At 44.6% G+C, this 23,858-nt stretch overlaps 2 protein-coding genes across 2 annotated transcripts in view; both read right to left on the bottom strand.

Annotated features, from left to right (window-relative positions):
• Window positions 1–1,692: 1,692 nt before the first annotated feature.
• LOC138110184 (syntaxin-1B-like) lies at window positions 1,693–3,963 on the bottom strand. Its single transcript, XM_069014894.1, has one exon. It carries the CDS (start codon window positions 3,873–3,875, stop codon window positions 2,994–2,996), a length of 882 nt encoding a protein of 293 aa, XP_068870995.1. The 5' UTR covers window positions 3,876–3,963; the 3' UTR covers window positions 1,693–2,993.
• Window positions 3,964–10,830: 6,867 nt separating this feature from the next.
• Window positions 10,831–23,858, bottom strand: part of BRWD3 (bromodomain and WD repeat domain containing 3) — a 45,387-nt gene continuing 32,359 nt past the window's right edge. The window contains exons 22-40 of the mRNA XM_069015074.1: window positions 23,765–23,841; window positions 22,962–23,139; window positions 22,073–22,189; window positions 21,489–21,596; window positions 20,317–20,441; window positions 20,031–20,113; window positions 19,492–19,603; window positions 19,011–19,072; window positions 18,770–18,925; window positions 17,955–18,075; window positions 17,334–17,459; window positions 17,168–17,249; window positions 16,563–16,619; window positions 16,094–16,234; window positions 15,724–15,876; window positions 14,723–14,886; window positions 14,111–14,208; window positions 13,513–13,671; window positions 10,831–12,320 (exon numbers count right to left, since the gene is read on the bottom strand). Coding sequence (XP_068871175.1) covers window positions 11,533–12,320; window positions 13,513–13,671; window positions 14,111–14,208; window positions 14,723–14,886; window positions 15,724–15,876; window positions 16,094–16,234; window positions 16,563–16,619; window positions 17,168–17,249; window positions 17,334–17,459; window positions 17,955–18,075; window positions 18,770–18,925; window positions 19,011–19,072; window positions 19,492–19,603; window positions 20,031–20,113; window positions 20,317–20,441; window positions 21,489–21,596; window positions 22,073–22,189; window positions 22,962–23,139; window positions 23,765–23,841 — 2,907 coding nt within the window. The 3' untranslated portion in view covers window positions 10,831–11,532. The remainder of the gene's footprint in view (window positions 12,321–13,512; window positions 13,672–14,110; window positions 14,209–14,722; window positions 14,887–15,723; window positions 15,877–16,093; window positions 16,235–16,562; window positions 16,620–17,167; window positions 17,250–17,333; window positions 17,460–17,954; window positions 18,076–18,769; window positions 18,926–19,010; window positions 19,073–19,491; window positions 19,604–20,030; window positions 20,114–20,316; window positions 20,442–21,488; window positions 21,597–22,072; window positions 22,190–22,961; window positions 23,140–23,764; window positions 23,842–23,858) is intronic.

Raw genomic sequence — 23,858 nt, 5'->3', positions numbered from 1 at the left:
GTGACATCAAAAATCAGCAGCATCAAAGGGACCAAAGCTCAGTGTTTGAGCTGAAATTCACAACCCCCCCGGGGTCCCTGAGCAGGAGCTGGTGAGCTGTGCTAACCCACCTCACCTTAGAAACGAGTTCTGCAGGGTGATTAATTTGCTCTGTAATTATTTACTTGTCTAAATGTCAGCAAAAGATTTTGTGTTCTTAAAATAAAAATTATTTTTAGTGACACTTCTTCAACTGAAAGGCTTTGCAAGTGCTGCCAGCACAGTTACAAAAGCTTTGGGCTTTTCATCCAGCTCCTTTTTACACATTTTACCAAAAACTCCTCTTCCAGTGCCTTCCATGTGTGTGAGCATAGAGCAGAGCTGAGGGGCTTGAATTTTTAACTTTGGCTTTCTCTTATTTTTCCCCTTAAATGTGACCTTTTTACATTTCTGATGCTCCCTTAGGACATCATTAAAACAGCTCTCTCATGTCTATTCTTGGAATTGTTACAGCGGGTGCTCCACCTCGGTGTCACCATCTCCAGGAACACTCCTGAATGTGCTCCAGATGACACCCCAGCCTTTCCTTGGAAGAGAAAGGAATCTTCCCCATCCTGTTGGGTGTTCATGCCCACATTACAATATCGCTAATTATTTTGCTCTGCAGTAATTAGATCCTGTCTGAGGCCAGCATTTAATGAAAGGCCACCAGGCAGCAGGAAAAAAAATAAATTCATAAATACATAAAGTCTCATTAACCACTGAACCCATTGGTGGGAAGATCCACTCTGAGGTGTAAAGTTTCTCCTCTTTTCCTCCTCCTTTAACTCCTCATGGGTCCTTGAACACAAATCAGGGTTATTTTCCTGCTAATCCCACACACAGGAGAGCTCGTGGCTGCTGAAGCCCCACGAGCACAGGGCCATCCCCTCTGTGCCAGGCTCCGGGGGGAGTTGTGCTCCATGAAATCCCCTGGGAACACGTCCTGGCTGAAAGCACTGCTGGGAACACAGCTTTTTTGCCTGTCTTTTATGGATAATGATCTCCTGAGCAGCAAAACCAGTCAGGCCAGACGCTGCCCAGCCACCCGAGAGGGCTCCGGGGAGGTTGTTTGCACGGAGCAGTGACAGTGGGGCGTGAAAGGAGGTTAAATATGTTTTATTTAGCTTAGATTTGCCACCTCCCAACCTCAGCAGGTTTAGTTCCCTTCTCTCTGTATCCTGGGAATCTGTAAATAACTTCAGTGCTTCCCAGGAGGCTGCTCTTGCAGCCACACAGTAAATGTGGGGTTGGATGTGAGATGCAAGAGGTGTTTCCAATGGGCTGGAAGTGGTGGATTATTATTTTTTTTTTTAAAGAAAATCATAAACGTGAACTTCCATTCATCAAAGTTTGAATGAAAAAGGAATATTCATTCAGAGCTCACCAGTGGAAAATAAAGAAGGAGGAAGAGGGCAGGAACAGAGACCACTCAACTTGGCTCCCAGAGCTCTCATAGGGATGGACATTCCTGATGTGGGGATCTTGCAGGTCAACAGAAAATATCAATTAGCCTGAAAATTAAGTTTTCTACATTCCTAAGAATTTAACTCAATCAACACACTGAGAAGTCATTCCATTTCTACTCTTCCTTAGCTTTGGGCTCCCTGCTGCAAAGAAATAACTCTCCACGCTCAAGAGGTTATTGAGAAATTGTTTTATTAAAGCCCAGCCAGAAGATGAAAATAAATGTAAGGGTGGCTGAGAGCACTGGGATGAGCTGCCAGGAACTGCCAGGACACAGAGGGACTTTCCACAAAGGGCCCCAAAAAGCTTAACCAAGCCCCAGGCTCTAATCTGAGAGGTTTTGGGAAATGCAGGTGGTGATATGAGGACCAGAAAAAAGGGCCACTCCAAGTTTCCAGCATTTCCAGCACATGTGGTATATTGGCTGGTTTGGCAATTTGCAGGTTAAAGTAAAAGCCTGCAGATTCCCCAAAAATTGTGCAAACCTTCTCCTGGTGTCAGAGCATGGGATGAGCCATGTGGGACACCCAGCCCAAACCTGACCCACTGCCTGACAAACCAGCAATGACCAAAATGCAACATGAATGCACCAAAAAACCCCAAGGGAGTAGAAATTGGAGAGAGCGGGGAGAATCAGGACTGGGATGTGGTGGAGCCTTCACCACATCACGCTGCTCCTTGGTGGCACCGAGCCATTGAGCCCCCTCACATGTAACCACAGACCTGCCAAAAACTTCAACAGGCTTTTTGTTTTCATCCTTGAACAATAACAGAAAGAAGAAATCTTACAGTTCTGAGGTCAGGTTTTGGAGTGCTCAAAGTGCTTTTCTTTGCTGGGTGCTGCAATGCAGATGCACAGTCCCCACGACGCCACCAAGGCGTGCAGGGTCCCTGTGCCACCAGGAGAGGTGTGTGTGGTCCCTATGCCACCAGGCAAGGTGTTCTTGGTCCCTGTGCCACCAAACAAAGTGTGCAAGGTCCCTGTGCCATCGAGCAATGGTATCATCACCATGATACAACCTGTGCACTGTCCTTACATCACCACACAAGGTGTGCCTGGTCCCCGTGCTCCGTGCAATGTGTGCAGGGTCCCTGTGCCATCAGGAAAGGTGCTGGTGGTCCTTGTCCCACCGTGCAAGAAGCTCCTGGTCCTTGTGCTGCCCGGCGAGGTGTGAATGGTCCCCGCATCACTGTGCAAGGTGCAGCTGGTCCCTGTGCATCCAGGTGTGCATGGTCCCTGGGCCATCAGGAAAGGTGTGTGTGCTCCCCATGCTGCCATGTGAGATGTGCATGGACCCTGCATCCCTGAGTAAGTTGTGCATGGTCTCTGTGCCATCAAGGAAGGTGTGCATGGCCCTTACACCATTGTACAAGGTGTGCATGGTCCTTGCACCATCATACAAGGTGCCGCGAAGGAGCACAGGACAGCAGCAGCCTCCCCACACCGTTTCTTGCCCAGCACAGGGTGAATCCCCGGGCGCTGCTGGAATTCCCTGCGCAGCCCCGGCTCAGCGCAGACCCCGGCCGGGGCAGGGCAGGCAGGGGCAGCAGGAGCAGAGGCCGAGAGCCGCTGTCAGCAGGGCCGAGAGCCGCGACGGCCGCTGGTATTTGCCGGCTCTCTTCACCTCGCCGCCCGTCTGGGCCGCGTAGTCGAGGGTGCGCAGGACGTGCTGCTCCACGCTGTCGGCAGCGCCGTGCTGCTGGGCCAGCAGCCCCTCCAGCTGCAGGAACAGCCCGCGCAGCTCCAGCATCTGCGCCTCCAGCTCCAGCAGCTGCCGCTGCCGCGCCTGGGCCAGGCCGAGGTGATGCTTGGCCTTGAGCTCCTCCAGGTCGCGGCCGACGATGCGAGGCCCCTGGGGGCTCTCGGCCAGCAGATCCACGTCCTGGGCGCCCAGGTTGATGCCTGCCAGCTCCGCCTGCCTCTGGATCTGCTCCTTCAGCCGGTGTCGATAGCGGCTCTCCCGGGCGTAGTGGCGGGCGAGGACGGCGCCGTAGCGGCGCAGCAGCAGCCACAGCTGGGTCTGGCGGACGCGGGGCCCCGCTCGCCCCGAGCCCCCGGCCGGGGCCGCCGGCAGCGCTCCGAGCTGGGGCTGCAGGGCCGCGGCCTGGCGGGCGAAGGCGGCCCGGGCCGCGCCGAGGCCGCTCTTCTCGCGGGCGATGCTCTCCTCCGAGGTGCAGCACAGCACCGACTGCTGCGTCCTGTCGATGCTCTCCGAGAGCTGCTCCAGCCGCTCCAGCGCCCGCCACAGCTCGGCCGCCTCCCGCAGCGCCCGGCCCACGGGGCTGGCGTCGTCCCCGACGAACGCGGGGCTCTCGAAGCGCAGGGAGTCGTCGTGCGGGTCCCCCTCGGCCGCCACTCGCTGCTGCAGCTCCGCCAGCCGGTCCCTCATGCTCCGCGGGGCTCCAGCACCGTCTGCGGGGACGTGTGAGGCTGGAGCTCCTGCGGGAGCGCTGCGAGCCTTCCCTCCTGGCACCAGAGCAAATATTGGTGCAGGAGGGCAGGTCCTGCGTCAGCCCCAGGCCGGACACCGCCGGCGGAGGGAAGGGATTGTCCCGGGGCAGAGCGGGAGGAAGGCCCGGGCCGGGAGCGCTGCCAGCACCGCCCGCACCTGCGTCACCGCACGGGCTCCGGCTCCACACCTGATCCACCGAGGCTCGGCACAAAGACGCTTTTATTCACCCAGAAACAAGGACACCCAAAAGTCCCGTCAGGCGGGGCAAGGAGGGGGTCACTCACCCGGCACCCCCCGGCCTTCGAAACGGCTCCACGCAGCTCCAAAGGTGCACAAACCCAGCCAGCCACCGGCCTCACCCTGTGCCCCAAACCCAGCTCCCGCGTGTACCTAGGGAAGGGCAAATCACACAGAGTCACTGATTCTGCCGAGTGAGAAAGGACCCACAGGGATCACGGAGTCCAGCTCCCGGCTCTGCACAGCACCATCCCCCCAAATCCCCCCCTGAGCCTGAGGGCGCTGTCCAAACACTCCGGAACTCAGATCATCCCACTCCAGCGCCTGATATGAACTGGAAAGGTGGGATGGAGGCAAAGCTTGGCCTCTCCCTGCTGTGCAGGTCGAGAAAGCTCCAGGGGCCACCGATATCACCGGCAGCACCCTGAATGCCTGGATTCAAAAAGGTGCTCTTGGGGTTTTCCAGGCTGGAAATGAGCGTTGGGATGACCAGCTGGCCTGCACATCACTGCAAGGCAGTGTTGAGTTCACACGCTGCTGAAGTGCATAAAAATCACAGTTGAATTCTAAGACATCTATAAAAATTACCATTAAAAAGGTACTTCTACAAAATGCATTTCCAAAGGGCAGGGGAAAAAGAATTGTTCTCTACCACTCTGGTATTTTATATCACGTATTTTATAACTTGTGTTTTATATGATGTATTTTATAACATGTATTATCACATATGACCTAAACATGATGATATAAAATATTTAACAGCTATGATATAATATCAATATAATATTGATATAATACCAACACAGGGACAGCCAAAGGGAGTTTAACAAAGGTCAAGCAGCTCTGAAGGGAGTGGAATTCCTTCCCCCCAATGCCATCTGATGGATGTACATAAAGGGGGGCTCCAGCATCTCTGCAAAACAAGTTTAATTTTGTTCTCTGTAATCATTGAGGCCAAGGAAAAAAAAAAGTCCTTTTGTCCCTGGGGTTTGGAGGATGAGTGTTGTGTTAAAAAGGAGATATTCATTCCCACTGGAGAGGAAATGCCACTGGAATCAGCGCAATAAAGTGAAATGTCAAGTAAGTCAGCAGATTAATGAGGGGAAAAGTCAAAATAGAATGACAGAATCCCAGAATCATTAATGTTGGAAAAGGCCTCCCAGACCATCAAATCCAACCTGTGACCGATCCCCACCTTGTCACCAGCCCAGAGCACCGAGTGCCACCTCCAGTCCTTCCTTGGACACCTCCAGGGATGGGCACTCCAAACCTCCCTGGGCAGCCCCTGCCAAGGCCTGACCGCCCTTTCCATGAAGAAATTCCTCCCGAGTTTATTCCATGTATTTGTCAGCACCTCCCTCCAGCTGAGCCCGGAGCCCCCCCCGGCAGCTCTACACAAACCCACCCACCCCCAAAAATCCCCGTTTAAACACTGTTATCTCTGCTATTTAACTAGAGGGCGCCAACAGAGGTGGAAAAGGAGTAATTCCTTGTTTTCCATGAAATATCCCTTAGACAACAGGTACAAACCTTCTCCTCAAGCCAAGCTTGAGGAGAACCCACCCCCTGTCCCACAATGGCTGAGGGACCTCACCCAGGAGCCTCCTCCTCTTCCCCTGCTACTTCATGACATTTTTAGCCATTTCACTGCACTTTCAGGCATTTTTCCCTTCTTTTCCCAAGAAATCATTAACTGCTCCTATCCTTTTTTCCCAGAAAAATGGTACTTTGGAGCCAGATCGAATGGTGATTGGGGTGAGGGTCTTCATCCCATCCTGCTTGAGATCTTCAGTTTATAAAGCTTCTCTGCCCACTTCATAAATAAAGTTTCTATATCCAGTTTATAAACCTTTCCATTAAAATATAAAATCATCCAGTTGAACTAAAAAACAATTTTCTTTTTACATTAAAACCTCCATTTTACCTACTTTTAAAAAATGTTTTAATGTCTCAGCTACTCAGTAAGCAACGCAAAACCAAAGTAAGAGTTTCTCTTTTTATTTTTTTTTTATTAAGACAATCCCACAGCTGGAAAATGAAACATCCTAGATTACATCAGTGACTTCAAAAAAACTCTAGAAAAAAATCTTTACAAATTTACATTTGTACAATACAAAAAACTAACAGCTCATTGCATATAAATATTACATTTGGTCTGCCAACACGTGGCATCAAAATCCCTGAAGTATTCATTAAAGGGACCTGAGATAGCAGATGTGAAGATATGGGCATAAATATCACCTGAAAAAAAATTAATATAGAAAGTAGACATAATTCTAAATAGTTTTGTGCATTTTTGGAGTATTTTAAACCCAGAACACGACCTGGAGAGCCTAAATCATGTGAATTTTGCTCCAACATCAAGTGGTATTTCTACATGAAATCTGCTCTAATGACTCATGGAGGAATGAAGAGCCTGAATTAATATTTCTACAGAAAAATAATCCTCAGATGTTGAGTTCTGAACACACCCAAGCAGCCACCACTCTCTGAGGAGGAATTTTAGGAAGAGAAACGGCAGATTTGGATTCTACCTGCAAATATTCCGGCAGGATTTCACCCCCCACCCCCCCAAATGGCTCCTCACAGACTCAAAACCCAGGAAGATCCATACTGCTTGCCAATGAAAACCCCCAAACCGAGGAACAGCTCCTAACTGCCCACTGGTGGAATTAGCTCCCAACTATTTACACATTTGCCAGCTCTCCAGCATGGCTGCAGTTACTACCAGGAGTAGTAATTCCAAGTGCTTGGTTTGCCCTGGAAGTCTCACAGACTCGGATCAGGTACCCACATCCACGCACATAAATGTATTTCAGCACCATTTTTAGAACACTAGAGTTAAGGCTGTGACAGCAATTCCCACCGGAAACCTAAATTTTTCAGGGATTCGTAGCACAGTTGTGTGAGTTCGCTGTGGGCCAAACAGGACGTAGTAAAAATGTACAAGCTTCCAACAGGTCTTTGCATTTCTAAGACTAAAAAAAGACAAGTTTTTAGGCTAAATTTTGCAGGCTGTTACTTACTGTACATAAAGGAGTTTTTTTACCTTGTGTAAACCTCGGATATACTAAAGAGTTGAAAAGTCTCTGTCGCTCATGCGCAGGGATTTGCTATAATACACATTGTAAGAACACAACAACAGCTCCCTACCTACTAAATATAGAGTTAGCCTTGGAGGGTTAACTGCTCCTTCAGGAAAACATCAGCATTTTATAAAACTCTGCAGGATGGTTTTTAAATAAGATAAAATTAAGACATGTAAACACACAAAGACGTTTTTAACCCATGAGATCCATGACAGGACGCTCCAGATCAGGACACGACATCCTTAAACCTACAGCTGTTCACTTTTCCCTGGTGTTCACCACTCAAAGATGGAATTAATCAAGTTCTTATCAAAAATTTGTGATTCAAACTGATTTTCTCATGTTAATATTCTGTGATTTGGAGCACAGGAACATTCTCAAGATACCCATGAGTAGCTTTTCCAAGTGCTTGGCAAGGGTCATCTTGCTTTTGGGAGTCAAGAGAACTGCCATGTATTTTAATTTTTTAAATTAATTAAAAACTCTCTGCCACACCCCCAGTGCGAGCTCTTTTCCATGCTCTCTGAACTATTCAGTTCTTCTGCTTCCCCACAGGAGGAGCAGCTGATGGACATTAAGGAAAACATTCCAGGAAAATGAAACTACACAAACAGGACGCAGAATTTGAAGCAGCCAAAAATCCTCCATGAATTATTTCTCCACAATTCTTTATAGTTTTTTTGTCTGCAGGGTGGGGGTGGCTGGGATTAGGGGGTGGCCTCTGCTCGGCTGATGGAGAAAGGAGTGATGGAAAGGAGGAGGAGGAATAAAACTGCCCAAATCCATCCAAGTTCAAGCACCAACACAAAGGTTTGGATTTAACCTTACAGCCTGGCAGGCCAGCTGAAATAAAATTCATCACGGTATCTGAAGTTTCCAAGAGAATAAATAAACAGCCTATAAAAGGAAACTACAGGAGAAAGGTGGGGCATGGCAAAGAGAAAAATAAAAAGTGATGGAGAAGATAAAAAGCAGGTGAGGTTTGGGCTGAATCACGGAATCACTAAGGTCTGAAAAGCCTCCACGATCATCAAGTCCAACCTTCAACCAAATCCCACCACGGCCACTGAACCACCAAGGGCTGCATGTTCTCAGTTCTTGGATGGTGACTCTGCCACCTCCCTGGGCAGCCTCTTCCAATGCCTGAGCACTCTTTCCATGAAAAAATTTTCCCTAGTATCCAAGTATCCAAGAGCACCTCACTACTGCCAAATAAGCCTTGTCATCCATGCCCTGGTCTGGAGAGAGAGGGGAGCACTACAGGGACACTGGTTTGGGGCTGGGAGAAGCTGAGAGCAAAGACACAGGATTTCAGCCCTGTCTCTGTGGAGGATGGAGTGTGGGGGCCTGAGGCCTTTTCCAAGGCGTCCCCCAGTGCCCCGAAGTGCCCCAGCAGCTCGGGATCGGGATCCTGCCAGCAGGACATCTCGAGGGAACAGAGGCACCGATGCCCAAGTATCTACAGGAACAGAAGAGCCCCCGGCCTGCCTGCTCACCCTCAGGAATCCCACTCAAAATCAGACTTTAAATCCCATTCCTTAGGCAGAGTCTGGAGCAGGGAGACTTTTGGATGGTTTAACTCACTTTAAATCCTGCTTCTGCTGCACCTGGTGGGCTCATCCTAAGTTTGCCACACTCATAAGCGGCCCCTGATAGGATCTGGGATTTGAGAGCATCCATGTTCCTACAAAAGTGCCATTATTCCACAGAACTATGAGAAATCAACTGCCCAACTCAGAGAAAGAATCCAGACACAAGCAAAAAGAACAGCTCTAAACCCAAGTTATTTGTCATGCTTATAAAAGGTTCTCATGCACAAAAAAAAAGCTTTTTTTTTTCAATTTTTACACTAAATTCTGCTGTCCCAGCACCCCCTGCTCTAGCTCATAGTCATGGGACACAGTAATACTTACGCCACAGCCAAGTGATGCTTCACTGGTATCTTCACAGTACAGAGAAAAGATACAGTTAAGAACATATTTAATCTTGCTCTAATTGCTGTTAAAATACACCAACTTATAAAATGATTTCTCTGGAATCCCTGTGGTTTCTCTCTCCCCGACCCCTACACAAAATAAATAAGGAATAAGTGGATTTTCGGCCAGTCAGAAATAGAGGAAAAAGCATTTCTTTTGCATTTCAAGCTTTTCAGGCTTTAGGACAGAACCCATAGTGTTTACATTAGCTCACAGGACTGATCTAAGGGATATGACTCCAACTATGGACTGATGCATACATGCTATTCCTGGTTACCATATGTAAAAAGACCAATCAGTCAAACAAATAATACGTTTCTTATAAATATATATGTGTGTATATATATACAGATATATGAGAGAGATGATAGGACAGGTTTTTATACTTTAAAGCCCAACAAAGAACTAGGAGAGCCTCTGCATTTGGTTCCCCCGCCCCCCCATCAAAAACCAAATCAAGTCTAGCAATGGATTACGGCAGATTCCAAACATTCCTTACAAAATTAAAAGTGTGGGTTTTGTACTGTACCATAAACTCATATTAATGAGCAATTTAGGATATACTCTCCTCCATCACAAAACTAAACCTCTGCTTTTTTTATTTTCAAGTCATTTTTGCATCTAACTAGGATTTTTTTGGAAAGCGAGATAAAATAGCTAGTGCTTAATATAGAAAGTCAAAAATTAAATTCCTTCTGCATCTGAGAAAGTACATGGGTCTCTTTGCTGCCTGAGGTTTTCCAGAATTATTGACCAAGCTGTGCACAGAAGAACTTCAGGATATTGGATGAAAGCTTAAAAAAAACCTAAAAACCTTGAAAAACTCCACTGGAACTTTGTAGTTTCTTTTGACTTGTTCTCTCTGTGACCTGACTCTGCACTGTCAGACAACGGGAGGAAATCAGAATCCCACATATATTCCAGCCAGAGCCCAGGAAGGAAGGAAGAGGCCGCTCACCTCCAACTCAGCCCACGCCAACGCCGAGGTCACCGAGGAGCGTGAGCAGGGATCTCCTCACCAACTGCACTACCACTGCCAGAGGATTTCAAGTCAGCATTTCCCAGGACAACAAGAGCACAGTGCAACAGGAATTCTCTTCTGGAAGCTTGAGACACAAGAGTCAGTCTGGAGAGCAACAGCTCCCTCGGCACCTCCAAGGGGCTGAAGGGCCCAAACCACATTTCCATGGAGCACGGGGCAGTGGGAGCCAGCCAGCCCCTCTGCACAACCAAATCCCCACCTGCCCCAAACATCTGCTGCTGAGAACTCTCAGAACCACTGCATTTGATTTTATGGTGGCAATACAAGGAAGATACAGCTACTCACAACTTCCACCCCTCTACGCTCCTTCTCGCCTCTTCTTCACCACGCTCTGAATAACAGCATCTATTTTCTTTTCAGTTTCCAGTAGTTGTAAATAAGAGGTAGCTGAGCTACAATTAAAAATCATGCTTTGAAGAGGAGGAACCTTTCAAATGTTGAAGTCACCCCTTTAGCTGCACAATCTCAATTAATACTATAAAAATATGAGAGGACAAAAAGAAAATAGATGCAAGTAACTTTTGCATTTGGCACCTTTTGTCTAGATATTCATACTTCTCAAGTATTCTCTTTTTAATAAAGTTAATGCACACATAGGACACACCACATCAAAGGTTTGCTACATATTTACAAGGCACCAACCCTTTGTCACTTTTTTACACGAATAAAGAACCGATAGAAAGCACATCAGGACCCCCAAAACTGTAGTATGGACATACTTCAGTTCAGCACAATTCCATCAACGTTTGGCCTGGGAAGATTAAAATAATCCAGATCCTTCTTACGATATAGAAACTGTAAACATTTTATAGCTGCCTTTAGGATTGGTGTATTGTGCAAAAGTTATAATTATTACTGTGTCTAAGGATTTATGGCAGAAACCACATAAAAACTCTGTAAGAAGGTGCTATTTCTATAATACAAAAACAAAATGAGGGAGGGAAGTCATAAGCGTGACTCAAAAATGTCATGTTCTTACTGAGAAGCTGGAAGCCTCTGTAATGTGATGAACTCGTAGTGTGTGGGGAAGAATTTCTGTAATTTAAGGCCTAATGACTAAGGCTTGTTTTGACCAATGAAGTGTGGAGATCTGAAGCTTTAAAACAAACACAAACTGACAGGATGGAAAAGCACCACTGTGAAACGTGAGTGGAGTCCCCGCACAACTTGCTTGGTAGAATTTCTGGTAAAATCCCTGCAGTAGAAGGCCATTGAAGTTCTTTTAAAATTGTTCCAAAGTTTTCCATCTGTCAATAATTCCATCCCATGAGATGGCTGACCCTGGCTTTTTCTGTCATTTTCCGCACCCTGCCTGACCTGGAAGTACCAAGGTTCAAAGGATCCTCGGTGTGCACAAAATTGTCATTGTCGGAGTCGTCGTTGTACAGGACAGTTCTCCTGCCCTCGTTCCTGGTTTTGATCCGAGGGGGGCGGCTGAATCTCCCTCCGAACACGCTCTCCCCAAACTGTCCCCCAAAGAGGTTTTCAAACTCATCGTCAGCGAGCCGGGCGCGTTTCGCTCTGGTGGCTCCTCGCGAGGCCCCTCGGCCTCCTCGGCCTCTCCTTCCTCCCCGGCCGCCGCCCCTTCCTCTGCCGCAGCCTCTTCCACCTCTGCCCCCTCTTCCCCCTCTGCTCCACCTGCCCCACCTGCCCCATCTGCCCCTCCTCCCTGTCCCTCGGCCCTGCCAATTCCGTTTGCCCCCGGTGAGTTTCCGTTTGATTTTCCGTTTGGGTTTTTTGGATTGCACAACTTTGCTGTAGTCGTGGTCGCCATCGATGTAATCCTGGTCTGTTCTGGAGGTTGATTCCGAGTCGGAATCAGAGCCACTTCTGCTTTCAGAGCTGGAGCTGGATCCCGATTCCCCGCTTTCTGATGAAGACAAACCAGACTTTTCCTTTACTTCTCTCTTCTTCTTTTCCTCTTCCTCCGCCTCCTCCAAGTGCTCGTCCTCTTCTGAGGCGCTCAGCAGCTTCCTCTTCACTCCTGCCCGGGGTTCTCTGCCATCCCCGTTGGTGAGTGGCCCATCAGGAGAGTGATCTAAGCAAACACAGAATAAACCCATCACACCAGAGCCAAACAGGACACAGAAAGTGGGGTTTGCCTCAGTTGCCTTTGGGATTCTCCTCAGCTGCCTCTGAGGTGTGCTCAGGGCTGATCCAGCTTGGAGGTACTCCCCCTTTACATGCTGTGGACACAAGCAGGTGCTCTAAGGGGAAATCTTATCTAGTAAACAGTTTTTCTCTGGAAACAGTGACTGCAAACTCTTCTGAGTAAGAGTTCAGTGAAGATTGAGGCAATAAAAGAAGCCCAGAGTGACCCGGTTGGACACAAACATCTAAAACTCAGGTCAGGTGAATCCTACCTGGGGTGCCAAGGCAGGAAAAACTCTAAAATCCCTTTCAAACCTATATATACACAAAAATACCAGTCTGCAAGCAGCATTTATTCCCTATCAAATGCACGTTCTCCAAAGGCTTAGTCCAGGGAATATTAATGGAAAGCCTAACTCAAGAGAGTAAATGACCCAAGAAAGCTCACTGGGATTGCTGAACACCTTAAGTGAAAATTAAATTAAGTATCTTGCTGGCTTGGGACCCAAAATCCTCCATATTTTCGGGGTTATGAATCTGACAAGGAAGATTAAGTATCTTCTTTAACACAGGACAGGAAAAGCTCACCTACAGCATCCAGCACTGCTACAGCTCAGGAGTGTGGACTTGGGAAAGGCTGCAGGGTTCAGGAAATGCCTACTCAGGGCTCACCTTGGTGGAAACTCTGAGTAACTTGTCCCAGAGATTACCACACCTGGAAGTGTTTCCCTTCTAATCACACCTACTTTGTCTTGTGTGTGAGAAAAATATTTAAATGGTTTTGTAAACTTTTTTTCATCTTTGGTTTAAGGCGAAGGTTTTGGGGTCGGGATTCTCTTGGTTTGTTTGCTTTTTTTAACTCCTGATAGAACTGTAGGAGCTTAAGAGCAATTAAGTTTTCCATCTGGAGAGATTTTAAAGGACTTCATTAAACTGCACATGGAATCATCTGCGTTCCACACCTCAGACAAGACACCACAGAACTGTAAGGTGTAAAGTAAATTCAATTTTTGGGTATGGTTTGGGGATACATTTAATGCTACACTCAGGCAATAATTCCATAAACATCAGACAGAAGCAAAATCTTTCATGTCTAGTGAAACCAGTCAGTCAAAGCACAGAATCTTATTATTTCTCACCTTGTTTCACTGGTGTAGATTTGCTCCTGACTGGTCTGCTTTTCCCTGGATCTATGGCATTTCCACTCCGGCTCTGTGCATTCGAGCCTGACGAAGATGGTTGACCCTCCAGCTCTTCACCAGTGGCTGAACCCAGAGGTTCTTCTGCTGTATCTGAAACTGCAGACAGGACACCACAAGGGGACAGGCTGATTTTAATGCTCTCTTTACAGGGCTGTGTCTGGAGAGGTTTTGTACCCCCTGAATTAACAGCCCAAGTCAGGGTAATCTCACCAAGCTGCTCTGCAGCCATGGAAAGACAAATTCCTCCTGAATGTAATCCCAAGTAGGATTAATTTATCCATAACTGCTGTAGGAGAGAAGCCCATACACAGGAAGTCTGGGCTTTTGTCACTGGACTAATTCTTAACATGGCCAGACCCAGTTCCCAATTCCCTGATCCTTACCCAGAACTTTCCAACAGCCAAACTCAGCTAAAACAACCTACAAACACCACATTTCCAGGACCTTGCTCCTTCAACAGGTGGGTGTCTCATGAGGATCAGACTCAACCTGCACAGACAAGTTGCTGTAACAGAAAGGCTGGATTTCTCCTCACCATGAGATGAGACTGAAGAGTTAGTCCTGGTCAGGGGCAGTGAGGTATTTTGGTTGGGTTTAGGTTGAATCTTCATTTGCTTCTGTTTCCCTTTTGGGCTGCAAACACAGAATACCCCAAAGAGATAAATCTGTTAGCACCAAAGACTCAAATACAAAACTGATTTCTCCTGCAAAGTGCCTTGATTTTTGCATCACACAAATGATCTCTTTTTCCCACGTGTGATAACACTAAAAACAGTTACATCATGGTGCTGTTTGCTACAGGTATAGGAGTTTGCAGGGACAAGATTTTATCTCCCTTTTTAAAACCAACAGTCAGTTTACTTAAATAATGTATCAGATGAACATAGGGAAGTGTTACACAATGCTTCTTTCAACAGTTAAAAGGTAAAGAGACAGCTGATCTTTCATTTCCTCCAGAGGGAACACTTGTAACCACATCATCTTTCACTTACCAGAATTACAAACTACAAACTGAGCATGATTTTATCTCCCAAAAGAGCAACTTCATGTGGAAATGAGCAACACTGTTGCTGGTTATTCCCAAAAGCACATCTCCCACTGTCTTCTGGAATGGCACTGCCAGCCAGGCTCACCATCCCTGTTTTACCTGGATGCTCTGCTGGTTGAAGGGGAACTGCTGCTGCTCCTCAGCCGCTTTCGGTACCGAGGCCTTTTCCTCTTCTGACATTGCACTGCTGACTTGTACTCAGAGATGATGTTTTTCATGTGATTCTCAAATAAGGCAGAGAGTCGAAGGGTCATGCTGTAAATCTGCAGTGAGGAAAAATGGTCAGGCTTATTGGAGTTGAGTAACTTGAAGATCAACCAAAAAAACATCACAAAGATGGCCAGACTTTGTAGCACAAAGAAAGAATTCAAGGTGATGTTCCACTATGAGGTTCTTTACAGATTATTTCCTTCCATGGGCTATGTGTATTCTTGCAACAGAAAGTGTTTTCATAAAAGGATTTAATAACAGTACAAAATATTTCCAGAGTTGAAGGAAAATGGCTATCTGGATTACTGGAATACTTTGTCAATCCCCATAAAGCATGGAAGCAGGCCTTAAGATAACTTGAATACCAAGGGAAAAACAACTGGATTTCATGCCTCCTCACCTTTGTTTTTGCACTAAATCCCTGGTGAACTGTCCTTACACCACCCCAACAGAGCTGTACAGAGAACCAACCCAAAATGTCCTCGTTCCGAAATTCTGTAAACCAGATGTCAAAATCTTTAAACCACTTTCCTGTCCTCTTTCTAGGCCTTGCCTCTGTGTAGCCTCATCCATAATATGTGCAGTTATCAAGTTATATTCCTTGTTTCCAGGGACAAATTATTGAAAAAAGTAAAAGCAACTGGTGACCAGTTTTCTGTTACAAACATTGCAAAGAACAGCTACAACAGTGACCATCGTTCCATATGAAAATGGATGTTAGAAGTGATCTGGGAGAGCAGAACAAAGCAAGTTTATAACCACAGAGTTGGTGTACCCTGGTTATTTTTATTACACCAAGCAGCGCTTTGCTCTTCAGACCTCATTTCATGTGTTTATTCATGTAGGGCCAAGGTCTTTCTAAAAAAAAGGCTTTAAAATTTATTACTTACACGAGACTTTTTATTAGGAGTGTAAGCTTTAGAGTTGCAGAATATTAAGCGAATATCTTTGTAGAATTCCAAAGGACTGGTGTAGTTTCCTGCTTCCAAGGTTTCTTTCACAGTGCTGAAGTCCATGGGAGTGTCTACAATATCTCGATAATCCTGTGAGAACACACAAGAGAAAAATCAAAGCTCTCAAATCCTACAGCACTAAAATCACCTCAGTGTTCATCCAGTGGCTCAAGTCATTATTTTACTTTGAGAGTTGTTGCAATAATTCCCTGAAAACATCAGCTCATAAAGGGAGAGGACAAAGCCATGTCCAGCATGGATGCCCTGCCAAAGGAGGAACAATTCTGGATGTGGAAGCTGCACTTACAGGGTAAGAGAAGAGATCAACAGGCTGCCTGAAAGGCTCGGAGTCCTCTCGTTCATAAATCAGGTTTAAGAGCTGCTGGCACTGCTCCTTCCAAGCATCAGCACTGGCTTTCATGGGCTGCCTCTTCACTCTTCGTCTCACCTGCAGGGAAACAGGTATTGCAGATTTTATCAGAATATTCACATTGTTCACTTGAAGTTCCTATTAATTTCCCAGTGCTCTGATTCAAAGCATTCCCCTATTAAAAACAGAAATCCAGGAAGATTAAAGCAGAGCTGATGGCACAGCAATGTGCAAATCAGACAAATTTGCCTTTTTTGGTCATATATAACACTCAGACCCATGAGAAGCTGCCATATTTCAGCTCCAGCCTTGCTATTTTGATTAGCTGCATTGAAAATTGACTGCTGGAGATATTTTTTTTAAATCAGATTTTTAAAAAAATGACCAAAGCAGAAAGTTTACTCACTCGTCTTTTCCCAGAGGAAGTGCCTGGAGCGTCTGAATCCACATCTACTTCTGCCACCTAAAGGCAAAGGGAATGATCACACACAGACAGGTCTGGATGCACCCTCAGCCACGGAAAAAGGGTTAAAAACCAGCCAACAACAACCACAGGGCACTTGGCAACAGGAACTACAGCACATTTCAAACTGCACTGAAGGGGAGAAGGTGTAAAGAGAGAGAAGCAGCTCAAGGCAGTGATATCTAACCTGGATTCTACCTGACATTTCACTCCAGGGATCAACTGATGGGAAATGACACAGAATTACATAAGGAAACAGCTCTGCTGCCTGGCTGACAATGGAGAGCTGTTGTCCTTCTGACTGAGTAACAGCTCCACTTCCCAGCTCCCCTCATTACTCATCCTTCCAACAAAACAGCATGTGCTGAGAGAAGATTAAAGACAGGCAGTTCCAAGAAGCATTTTTACTTCAGGGAGCTTATTGTCCCAGGTGAGCCTAAACAGCCTCATCTCCAAAACTCTGTGCAATTACCCATTAAATAAAGACTCAACAAAAATCAAAATTTCTTTCATGTGCTGAATTTTAAAAGGAAAGCAAATGATCTTACCTCCTCTTCCTCATCAGTACTGCTCAGGTCTTCTGCTTTCACCTTGTTGTAGATTTCTAATATATCAGTACAGCTCTGATCTCTGCAGGACAGTGACAAAAAACCAAGGTACACAATGAAGGATCTCAGGAATTGGAGCTGTGGGGTCTGTGAGGTCCAAACTCACCCAATGAAGCGGAGCAGGACGTCTGTCACAATTTTGGCTGCTTTGACTATGGGGCTGTCTGGCTCATTGAAAGTCCTGGCATTGTGTTCAATGTATCTTACCTCCCACATCAGGGCAGAGATTCTCCTGAAAAATACACAAAATGAAAGGAGTGGCATGGAGAGGAAGGTGTATGTTAGTTTTCTTCCACATTCAGTAGGATTCTTTGGTAAAAAATGGAATTAGGAATTCAGATCAAGGAGAAACAGGTGGTCCTCAGAGGGGAAAAGAAGAGCAGGACATTATTTATTCCCAAATTAACTAGAAAAACGGAGATTTCCAGTTTTCCAGCATTATTCTGGCAACTGCAACACAAGCAAAGCCGCTGTTCAAAGACAGGAGGGATGGAAACAAAGCAAACATGCTCTGCCTCCAACACAGAGCAAGGCTCAGGGAATTAAACCAACACTCCAGATCCAGCTATGGCAGCTTTTGCCTCAACAACGTGGCCAGAAGAATTCATTGCTCAGGAACACTCACTTTGCCCAAGGCCAATCTGATGTTATGCAGTTTACACAGCATTCAGCTCCACACTGTCCTTCATGAGGCTGTAATAAATATCAGCTACAAACCCAAACTCACCTATAAAACCTGTTTTCAAGCCTCCTCCTGATCGTGGTGAGGTCAGTTGGATAAGCAACGACAGTGCAATACATGGGATAGGCACTAAGGTCCACTGGAACAGCAAAGGGATTAGAAATGTCTGCAAGACAAAAGACCACAGTAATTTAGATGCCTCCAAGGGATGTTATATCAATATTCCTTTTAATGGTTTCTGGGATTTCTAAGAATTCAGCAAAAGCAACACAGATCTACAGCTGAGAATGTCATTACCCACAGGGCAGGGTTCTTCCTCTTGTGTCATCTATTCCTACTCTCGAAAAAGCTCTTTTGGTTTAAGTATCACATCTGAGATTTGTGTGCCAGCAGCCAAATCTGACTGAAAGGAACGTGGCATATGCACTTACAACAGGAATACTACAGCAGGCAACATAAAGTAAGAACACAGACATGTCCTGGGTGTGAACAGAGGCAGAATTTAAATTACAGTGTGCTCTTAAATGGCTTCAAACCAGTTACAAGGAATTTGGGGGTGAGGGTATTTAGTGAGGATTTGTTGGTTGGTTTTGAGGGGTTTAGTTCAATGTTTTGTTCTTTAACACTTAGGTATGACCCACTGGGAAGCCCCATTGGAAGAAATCAGGTGAAGCCCCAGAAAAAAAGGGAATATAGTTTGGAAACTGAAATATGAAATTTAAAAGGCTCTTTTCAGTAATTTACTTGAGCACACTTCAAATACTCCCCACCAAATCCCAGCACTCCATCCCATCTACTCTTCAATCCTGTGCCACCACTCTGATATTCTTAATCCTTCCCCCTTTTCTCTCCAGACATACCAAGGGAAAGAAGCTGCTCAATCCCTCGGATTACTCGTTCACATTCTTCATCTCTGGAATGGGCCCCCCATTCTCCTTCCTGGGGTTTGTAGAGAAGAGCTGTCAGCTCCTCTGGGGTCACAGGAACTCCAGCACCGACCTCCTCCGGATACGCAGCTGGAGAGGAACAATTCCAGAGAGTAAATCCAGGGCCCCAAAGCTGTTTGCTTTGTACAGGGACAGGAATCCCACACACACTTACTTCCTTCTGGGATTGGTTCCATGTCCCATGGACTCATCCTTTCTCTTTCATTGTTGTCCCAGCTATTAAAAAAATACATGCAAATACACAAGTTAGAGCTGAATATAAAGATACACCTTTTCTTTACCAGATTTGACCCAAAAGGTCACTCCTGTTAGGAATAAGCCATTCCAACTCCCTATTATTCTCTTGTATCTCCTATAGAGTCACTGCACTATTGTTTATACCAGAAGTGTTGCTTTAGGAATAAATTCAAAAATTAAATAAGTAAATATTAAAATTAAGTAAATATTCCAAATATTCTAAAATAAATAAAAAGTAAGTAACAAATAAAAAGTACAATAAGTGAATATTAAATAAGTAAATAAAGTGCCTGGGTATGTATTGAAATGGAAAAAGGGATTCTATTTCTTGAGGTTCTTGATCCTATTTTTCAAGTTCTCTGAGTTGTGTAGGAGCCCCAGGACATGGAAATACTCACTGGACACTGTAGCACTGGAAGGAACTATCAGGATATTCTGCCTGGAAAGGCTGCTGACTCTCCACAGTCCCAAACCACCAGGCATCATCAATTATACTGCGAAATCTATCCCCTGGAAGGGCAGACATTGCATTCAGCAAAAGAACATCATCAAAAATTGCTAAATATTTCCTTTTAGAGAATCAACTCCATCTTTTGTGAATGCCCTAATTCCATCCTTACATTTTGCACTACAAGAGTTGAGCCCTTCCCCTCTGGGCAGGACTTGCACATCTCTGGGAATTACTCACAGCTGCCTCATGCCTCAGATGCCAATAGATCAGGAGATTCTCCTGCTACCACAGCCCTTGCAACAGTTTCTCTCATTTCTCGTTGTTTTTTGCTACAGGAATTGCAGCAAACATCAAATAAAGGTTTCCAATAATCTTTACAATATCACGTGTGTATAGTCCTTTCTGTCATGTAATAAAGACACTGTATCCCATTAAACAGCTGCAGAACTGGTGCAAAACACATGGAAATGGGGGAAAAATACTCACCTATTTGCCAGTTCCTTTCTTTGGCTTCATTATAAAACTGATGCAGCACAAGGAAATCAATAACATCTGGCATATCGTGGTACCTTCAGGAAATAAGACCAAAAAAATTATTATTACCCAGAAATACAGCTCTAGATGAACTACAGAGTCCTCAGATTCCAAGCATTTGGGATAATCATTACTGCCATCATCATGCCTTGCACAGGAAATAAGAAAGGAGGAGGGGGAAGCTTCTACACAGCACGGAAAGCTCTTGAAGAATGTCATCAGCATTTCAGTGACTTACTTTATGGAAAAGGATTCTCCTGTCATTTTGCCTGTGATTGGATCCAGGAATGCAAGCTTCAAGCAGCAGAGTGTGGGAGGCCCAACTTCATATTTAATTCCTACAGTCTTCACAAATTCTTGTTCCTAATTAGCAAGAAGCATGGAACAGCATTATTTTAACTTGCCAACAACAAAAATATCCATTTTAAAGTGAAACATATTAATAAACCCCAAATATGTTTCCACTCGACAGCACAGGTAATTTCACCCATTAATTTTTCTTTTTCAAATACTAAAATCAATCACTGCCACCTCAAACAGAAAAATGAAGAAGCTCATGCCCTTGGTAGGTATGTGAACATGATTCCCACAAATTATTTAAGAAGATTCTAAGGGAACAAACCCAGTTCTAAGCACACCAAAGGTTCTCCCTGACCTAACCCAGGACCCCTCACTCTTGCCCAGGGGGAAAAAAGGAAATTCTTTGTCTGAAAACAGAAATTCCACAATAGCCTTTATGTTCATGTCCTGTCAAAGCCCATCCTAAGTGAAGAGCTATTTCCTTTTCCTCACAAACTGATGATGCCTTGGAAAATTGCAGCTGGAATCACTGAATCCCTGGGACTGGTAACTGGGTATTTTCCCAGTAAAGTAATTATTTTCATTAAAAGAACCACTGGCATGGTTCAGTGAATATGAGGACATAGATGGGCTCTTCTCTTGATATGAAATCCGAGGAAAGCAGGAAAAATCTGGTGACCCTGTGGATTAAGTATTGGGAACTCATGCAAAGCAAGATCCAGCGTTTAAGAGGACTCCTGCACACATTTAGGTGTTTACACCATGACTTCTTACTTCTTACCACAGCATTAAAAACAAGAAACAGAACTCAGGTCACTGTGGAGTGGTGAGAGAACCACGAACAGGTCGGCAGTGCTGGCTTCTGAATGAATTCAGTGTTTAAGAAAAAATAATTTGTGTTGAAAGAGACCCCTGAGAATCAAGTCCAAAACCAGGAAGTGAACAGATGTAAAGACTTTGTGCTAATAAAATCTAACTTTAATATTTAAAATTAAAACTTTGATATTAACATTTTAAAGTAATGCTTTCTTTACATTTTTCATGCTGGTTTTTCACGTCAGTTTAACATTACAGAGACATTCAGCTCTTTGAAGTATTTCTTGAACTTACCCTGAGTTCCATTTTGTTCCATGGTTGTTTTTGCATGTTAATGCTGTAAATTTTGGCTTTCCTCACTGCCCTCACATAAGCTTCATGGCCTTGCCTAAAGTAAATGATCTTAAAAGAGAAAAAAAAAAGAGAAAATTAAGAGAGAAAATTAAGAGAAAATGAAAAGAGAAAAATAGAGAAAATTATTTTACTGATAGTGCTCTTCCTGTTCATTCTATACCAGGTTTTATCCCTTTCAGAACACACTGCACACTGATTCATTTCATCATAAACCACTGTTCCAGTTAAAAATATTTATATCAGCCCCCAAACTGGCACCTGCTCTGTGCTTTAAAACTGAGATCATTAAGATACATGCAGGTGAAGATGCACAACCAGTTCTTCCTGCTAATCCCAAATTACCCGTGCAGAAAAAGGGACGCAGGACGTGGATCTGTAAACAACAAACTGTCTGGGAATTACCAAAGTTATCAAAACTCTGCCTGTCCTGAGCAAAATGCCCTGCAAATATTGCTGGGTAGAACAGTCCCAAGCAAGCTGAGCTGAGGATTCCCTGGGAATGTGGGAATTGCTGAGGGCAGTACCTCATCTCCCATCTGGGGGACGAAGGGCGAGCGGCGGGGAATGGTGTCCAGGATCCACTGTGGAGCCAGCCACTCCTCACTGGGCTCCCCTTCCAGGGACAGCAGCCCACTGGCTTTCTAAACACAGCACATCAGGAGTTAATACAGGTAAGTTACATACAGAAGTTAAGTATATTGCATTATATTTAGAATGCAATCAAAATCCAATATTCAGAATACAGTTAATTACTATGGCAGAACATATGGAAACTCATCATGCAGCAGGTACTGCAGATAAGATACAAAGAAAAGCAAATTGTGGAGTGTCATCCTTCCCAAAATCTCCACTAAATAGTAGGGAATAAGAAAGGTTTGTTATAAATATAATTGAAAATTAAAACCTTCATAAATCATTAACATGCCTTAAAACATTCATAAATCATTAAAATGCCCGTGGCAGGAGGGTGGGATGAGATGATCTTTAAGAGCCCTCCAACCCAGTCCGTGGTTCCATGATAATAAAGAAAAAAATTGTATTTTTATAAATATTCTAAATATCTTAAAAAAAAAAACCAAACAGGAAAAAGAAATCTGACCAAGCCAATAAAATACAGATCCATTATAATTTTACAACAAAACCACCCTGGAGTAAACCTGACTGTGGTGAAGAGCATAAATCTGGGGGAAAAAAATGGCATTTGTAATGGAGAACCACCTGTGGGAAGCATGGAAGCACAATAAAACAAACAATAAAATTTCTTGGTACCACTGGTACCACAATTACTGTGCTATTATTTTTTTTTTTTTTACTCTATACCCATTTATGAAAAATTTTACTTTGAAAACAACCACTAAATCCTAAATTCATATTCATAAAGTAAAAAAGACACTAGGAATTACACTTGCTGACCTTTTTCCTTGGCTGTTTAAGTTTCCTTCGCTTTGGCTCCAGCCCTTTTGTTCCCTTCGTATTTTCATCTTCAGAACTACTACAGATTTTCCGAGCTGCCTGCCTGGTTTGTCTCTTTGGAGGCTGCAGATTAATCCCAGCATCTGCTGTCCAGTCTGAATATTCACTTGATGAATCACTGTAGATAATAAAAAAAGTTGTAAGAAAGAGAACAGAAAACTTCAGTTTTCTCACAGTGGATTGGAAAGTCCAAACATTCAACTTGCTCTCCTGGTTCTGCTCAGGATTAACACAAAATTTTGTTATCATGTGAACTTAAAGGAAACCAAGTGCTCTCTGATTGGTGATTTCAGTAAATTATTGTATCAAGTTGAAACTCACAGTAAAACTACATCTATGGCTGGTATCAATTCTCATTATCTCACTGATTCACAGACTGACTCCGTAAGAACTGGCAGCAAAGAATGCATAAAACATTTGAAGAACTAGAGCACTTCCCTAAAAATCCAGTTCTGACTTCTTTAATACCAAATAACACACGTACAGGATTTATATGGCAAACTGGCATTGATTTTTTCAAGTAGCTCTTAATTAAAGACAACTTTTTTTTATAAATGGTCTTTCAAAATTGTTTTTGACTTTGAAAATAAAAAGAACAGAAAAAAAATCACAATATAAAATGGTTCATGAAGAATGGGTTAAAAATCAGTCTTCAAAATGAAGTCTGAGTATCTCAATATCAACTGTCTTACTTCAATCCCGCAATAAAGCAGTGTTACCAATCCAGAGCCCAGTGGAGGTACCTGGAGCTGCTTTCACTCTGCCAGGCTGCCACAGGATCATCCATGGATGCATCACTTGTGCCAACAGTCTCATCTTCCTGTAGTGAAAACAACA

Source organism: Aphelocoma coerulescens, chromosome 4A, assembly GCF_041296385.1.
Source record: "Aphelocoma coerulescens isolate FSJ_1873_10779 chromosome 4A, UR_Acoe_1.0, whole genome shotgun sequence".
Classification (NCBI taxonomy): Eukaryota; Metazoa; Chordata; class Aves; order Passeriformes; family Corvidae; genus Aphelocoma; species Aphelocoma coerulescens.
Note: the sequence above shows the minus strand (reverse complement) of the source record. Positions and strands in the feature narration are given on the sequence as shown.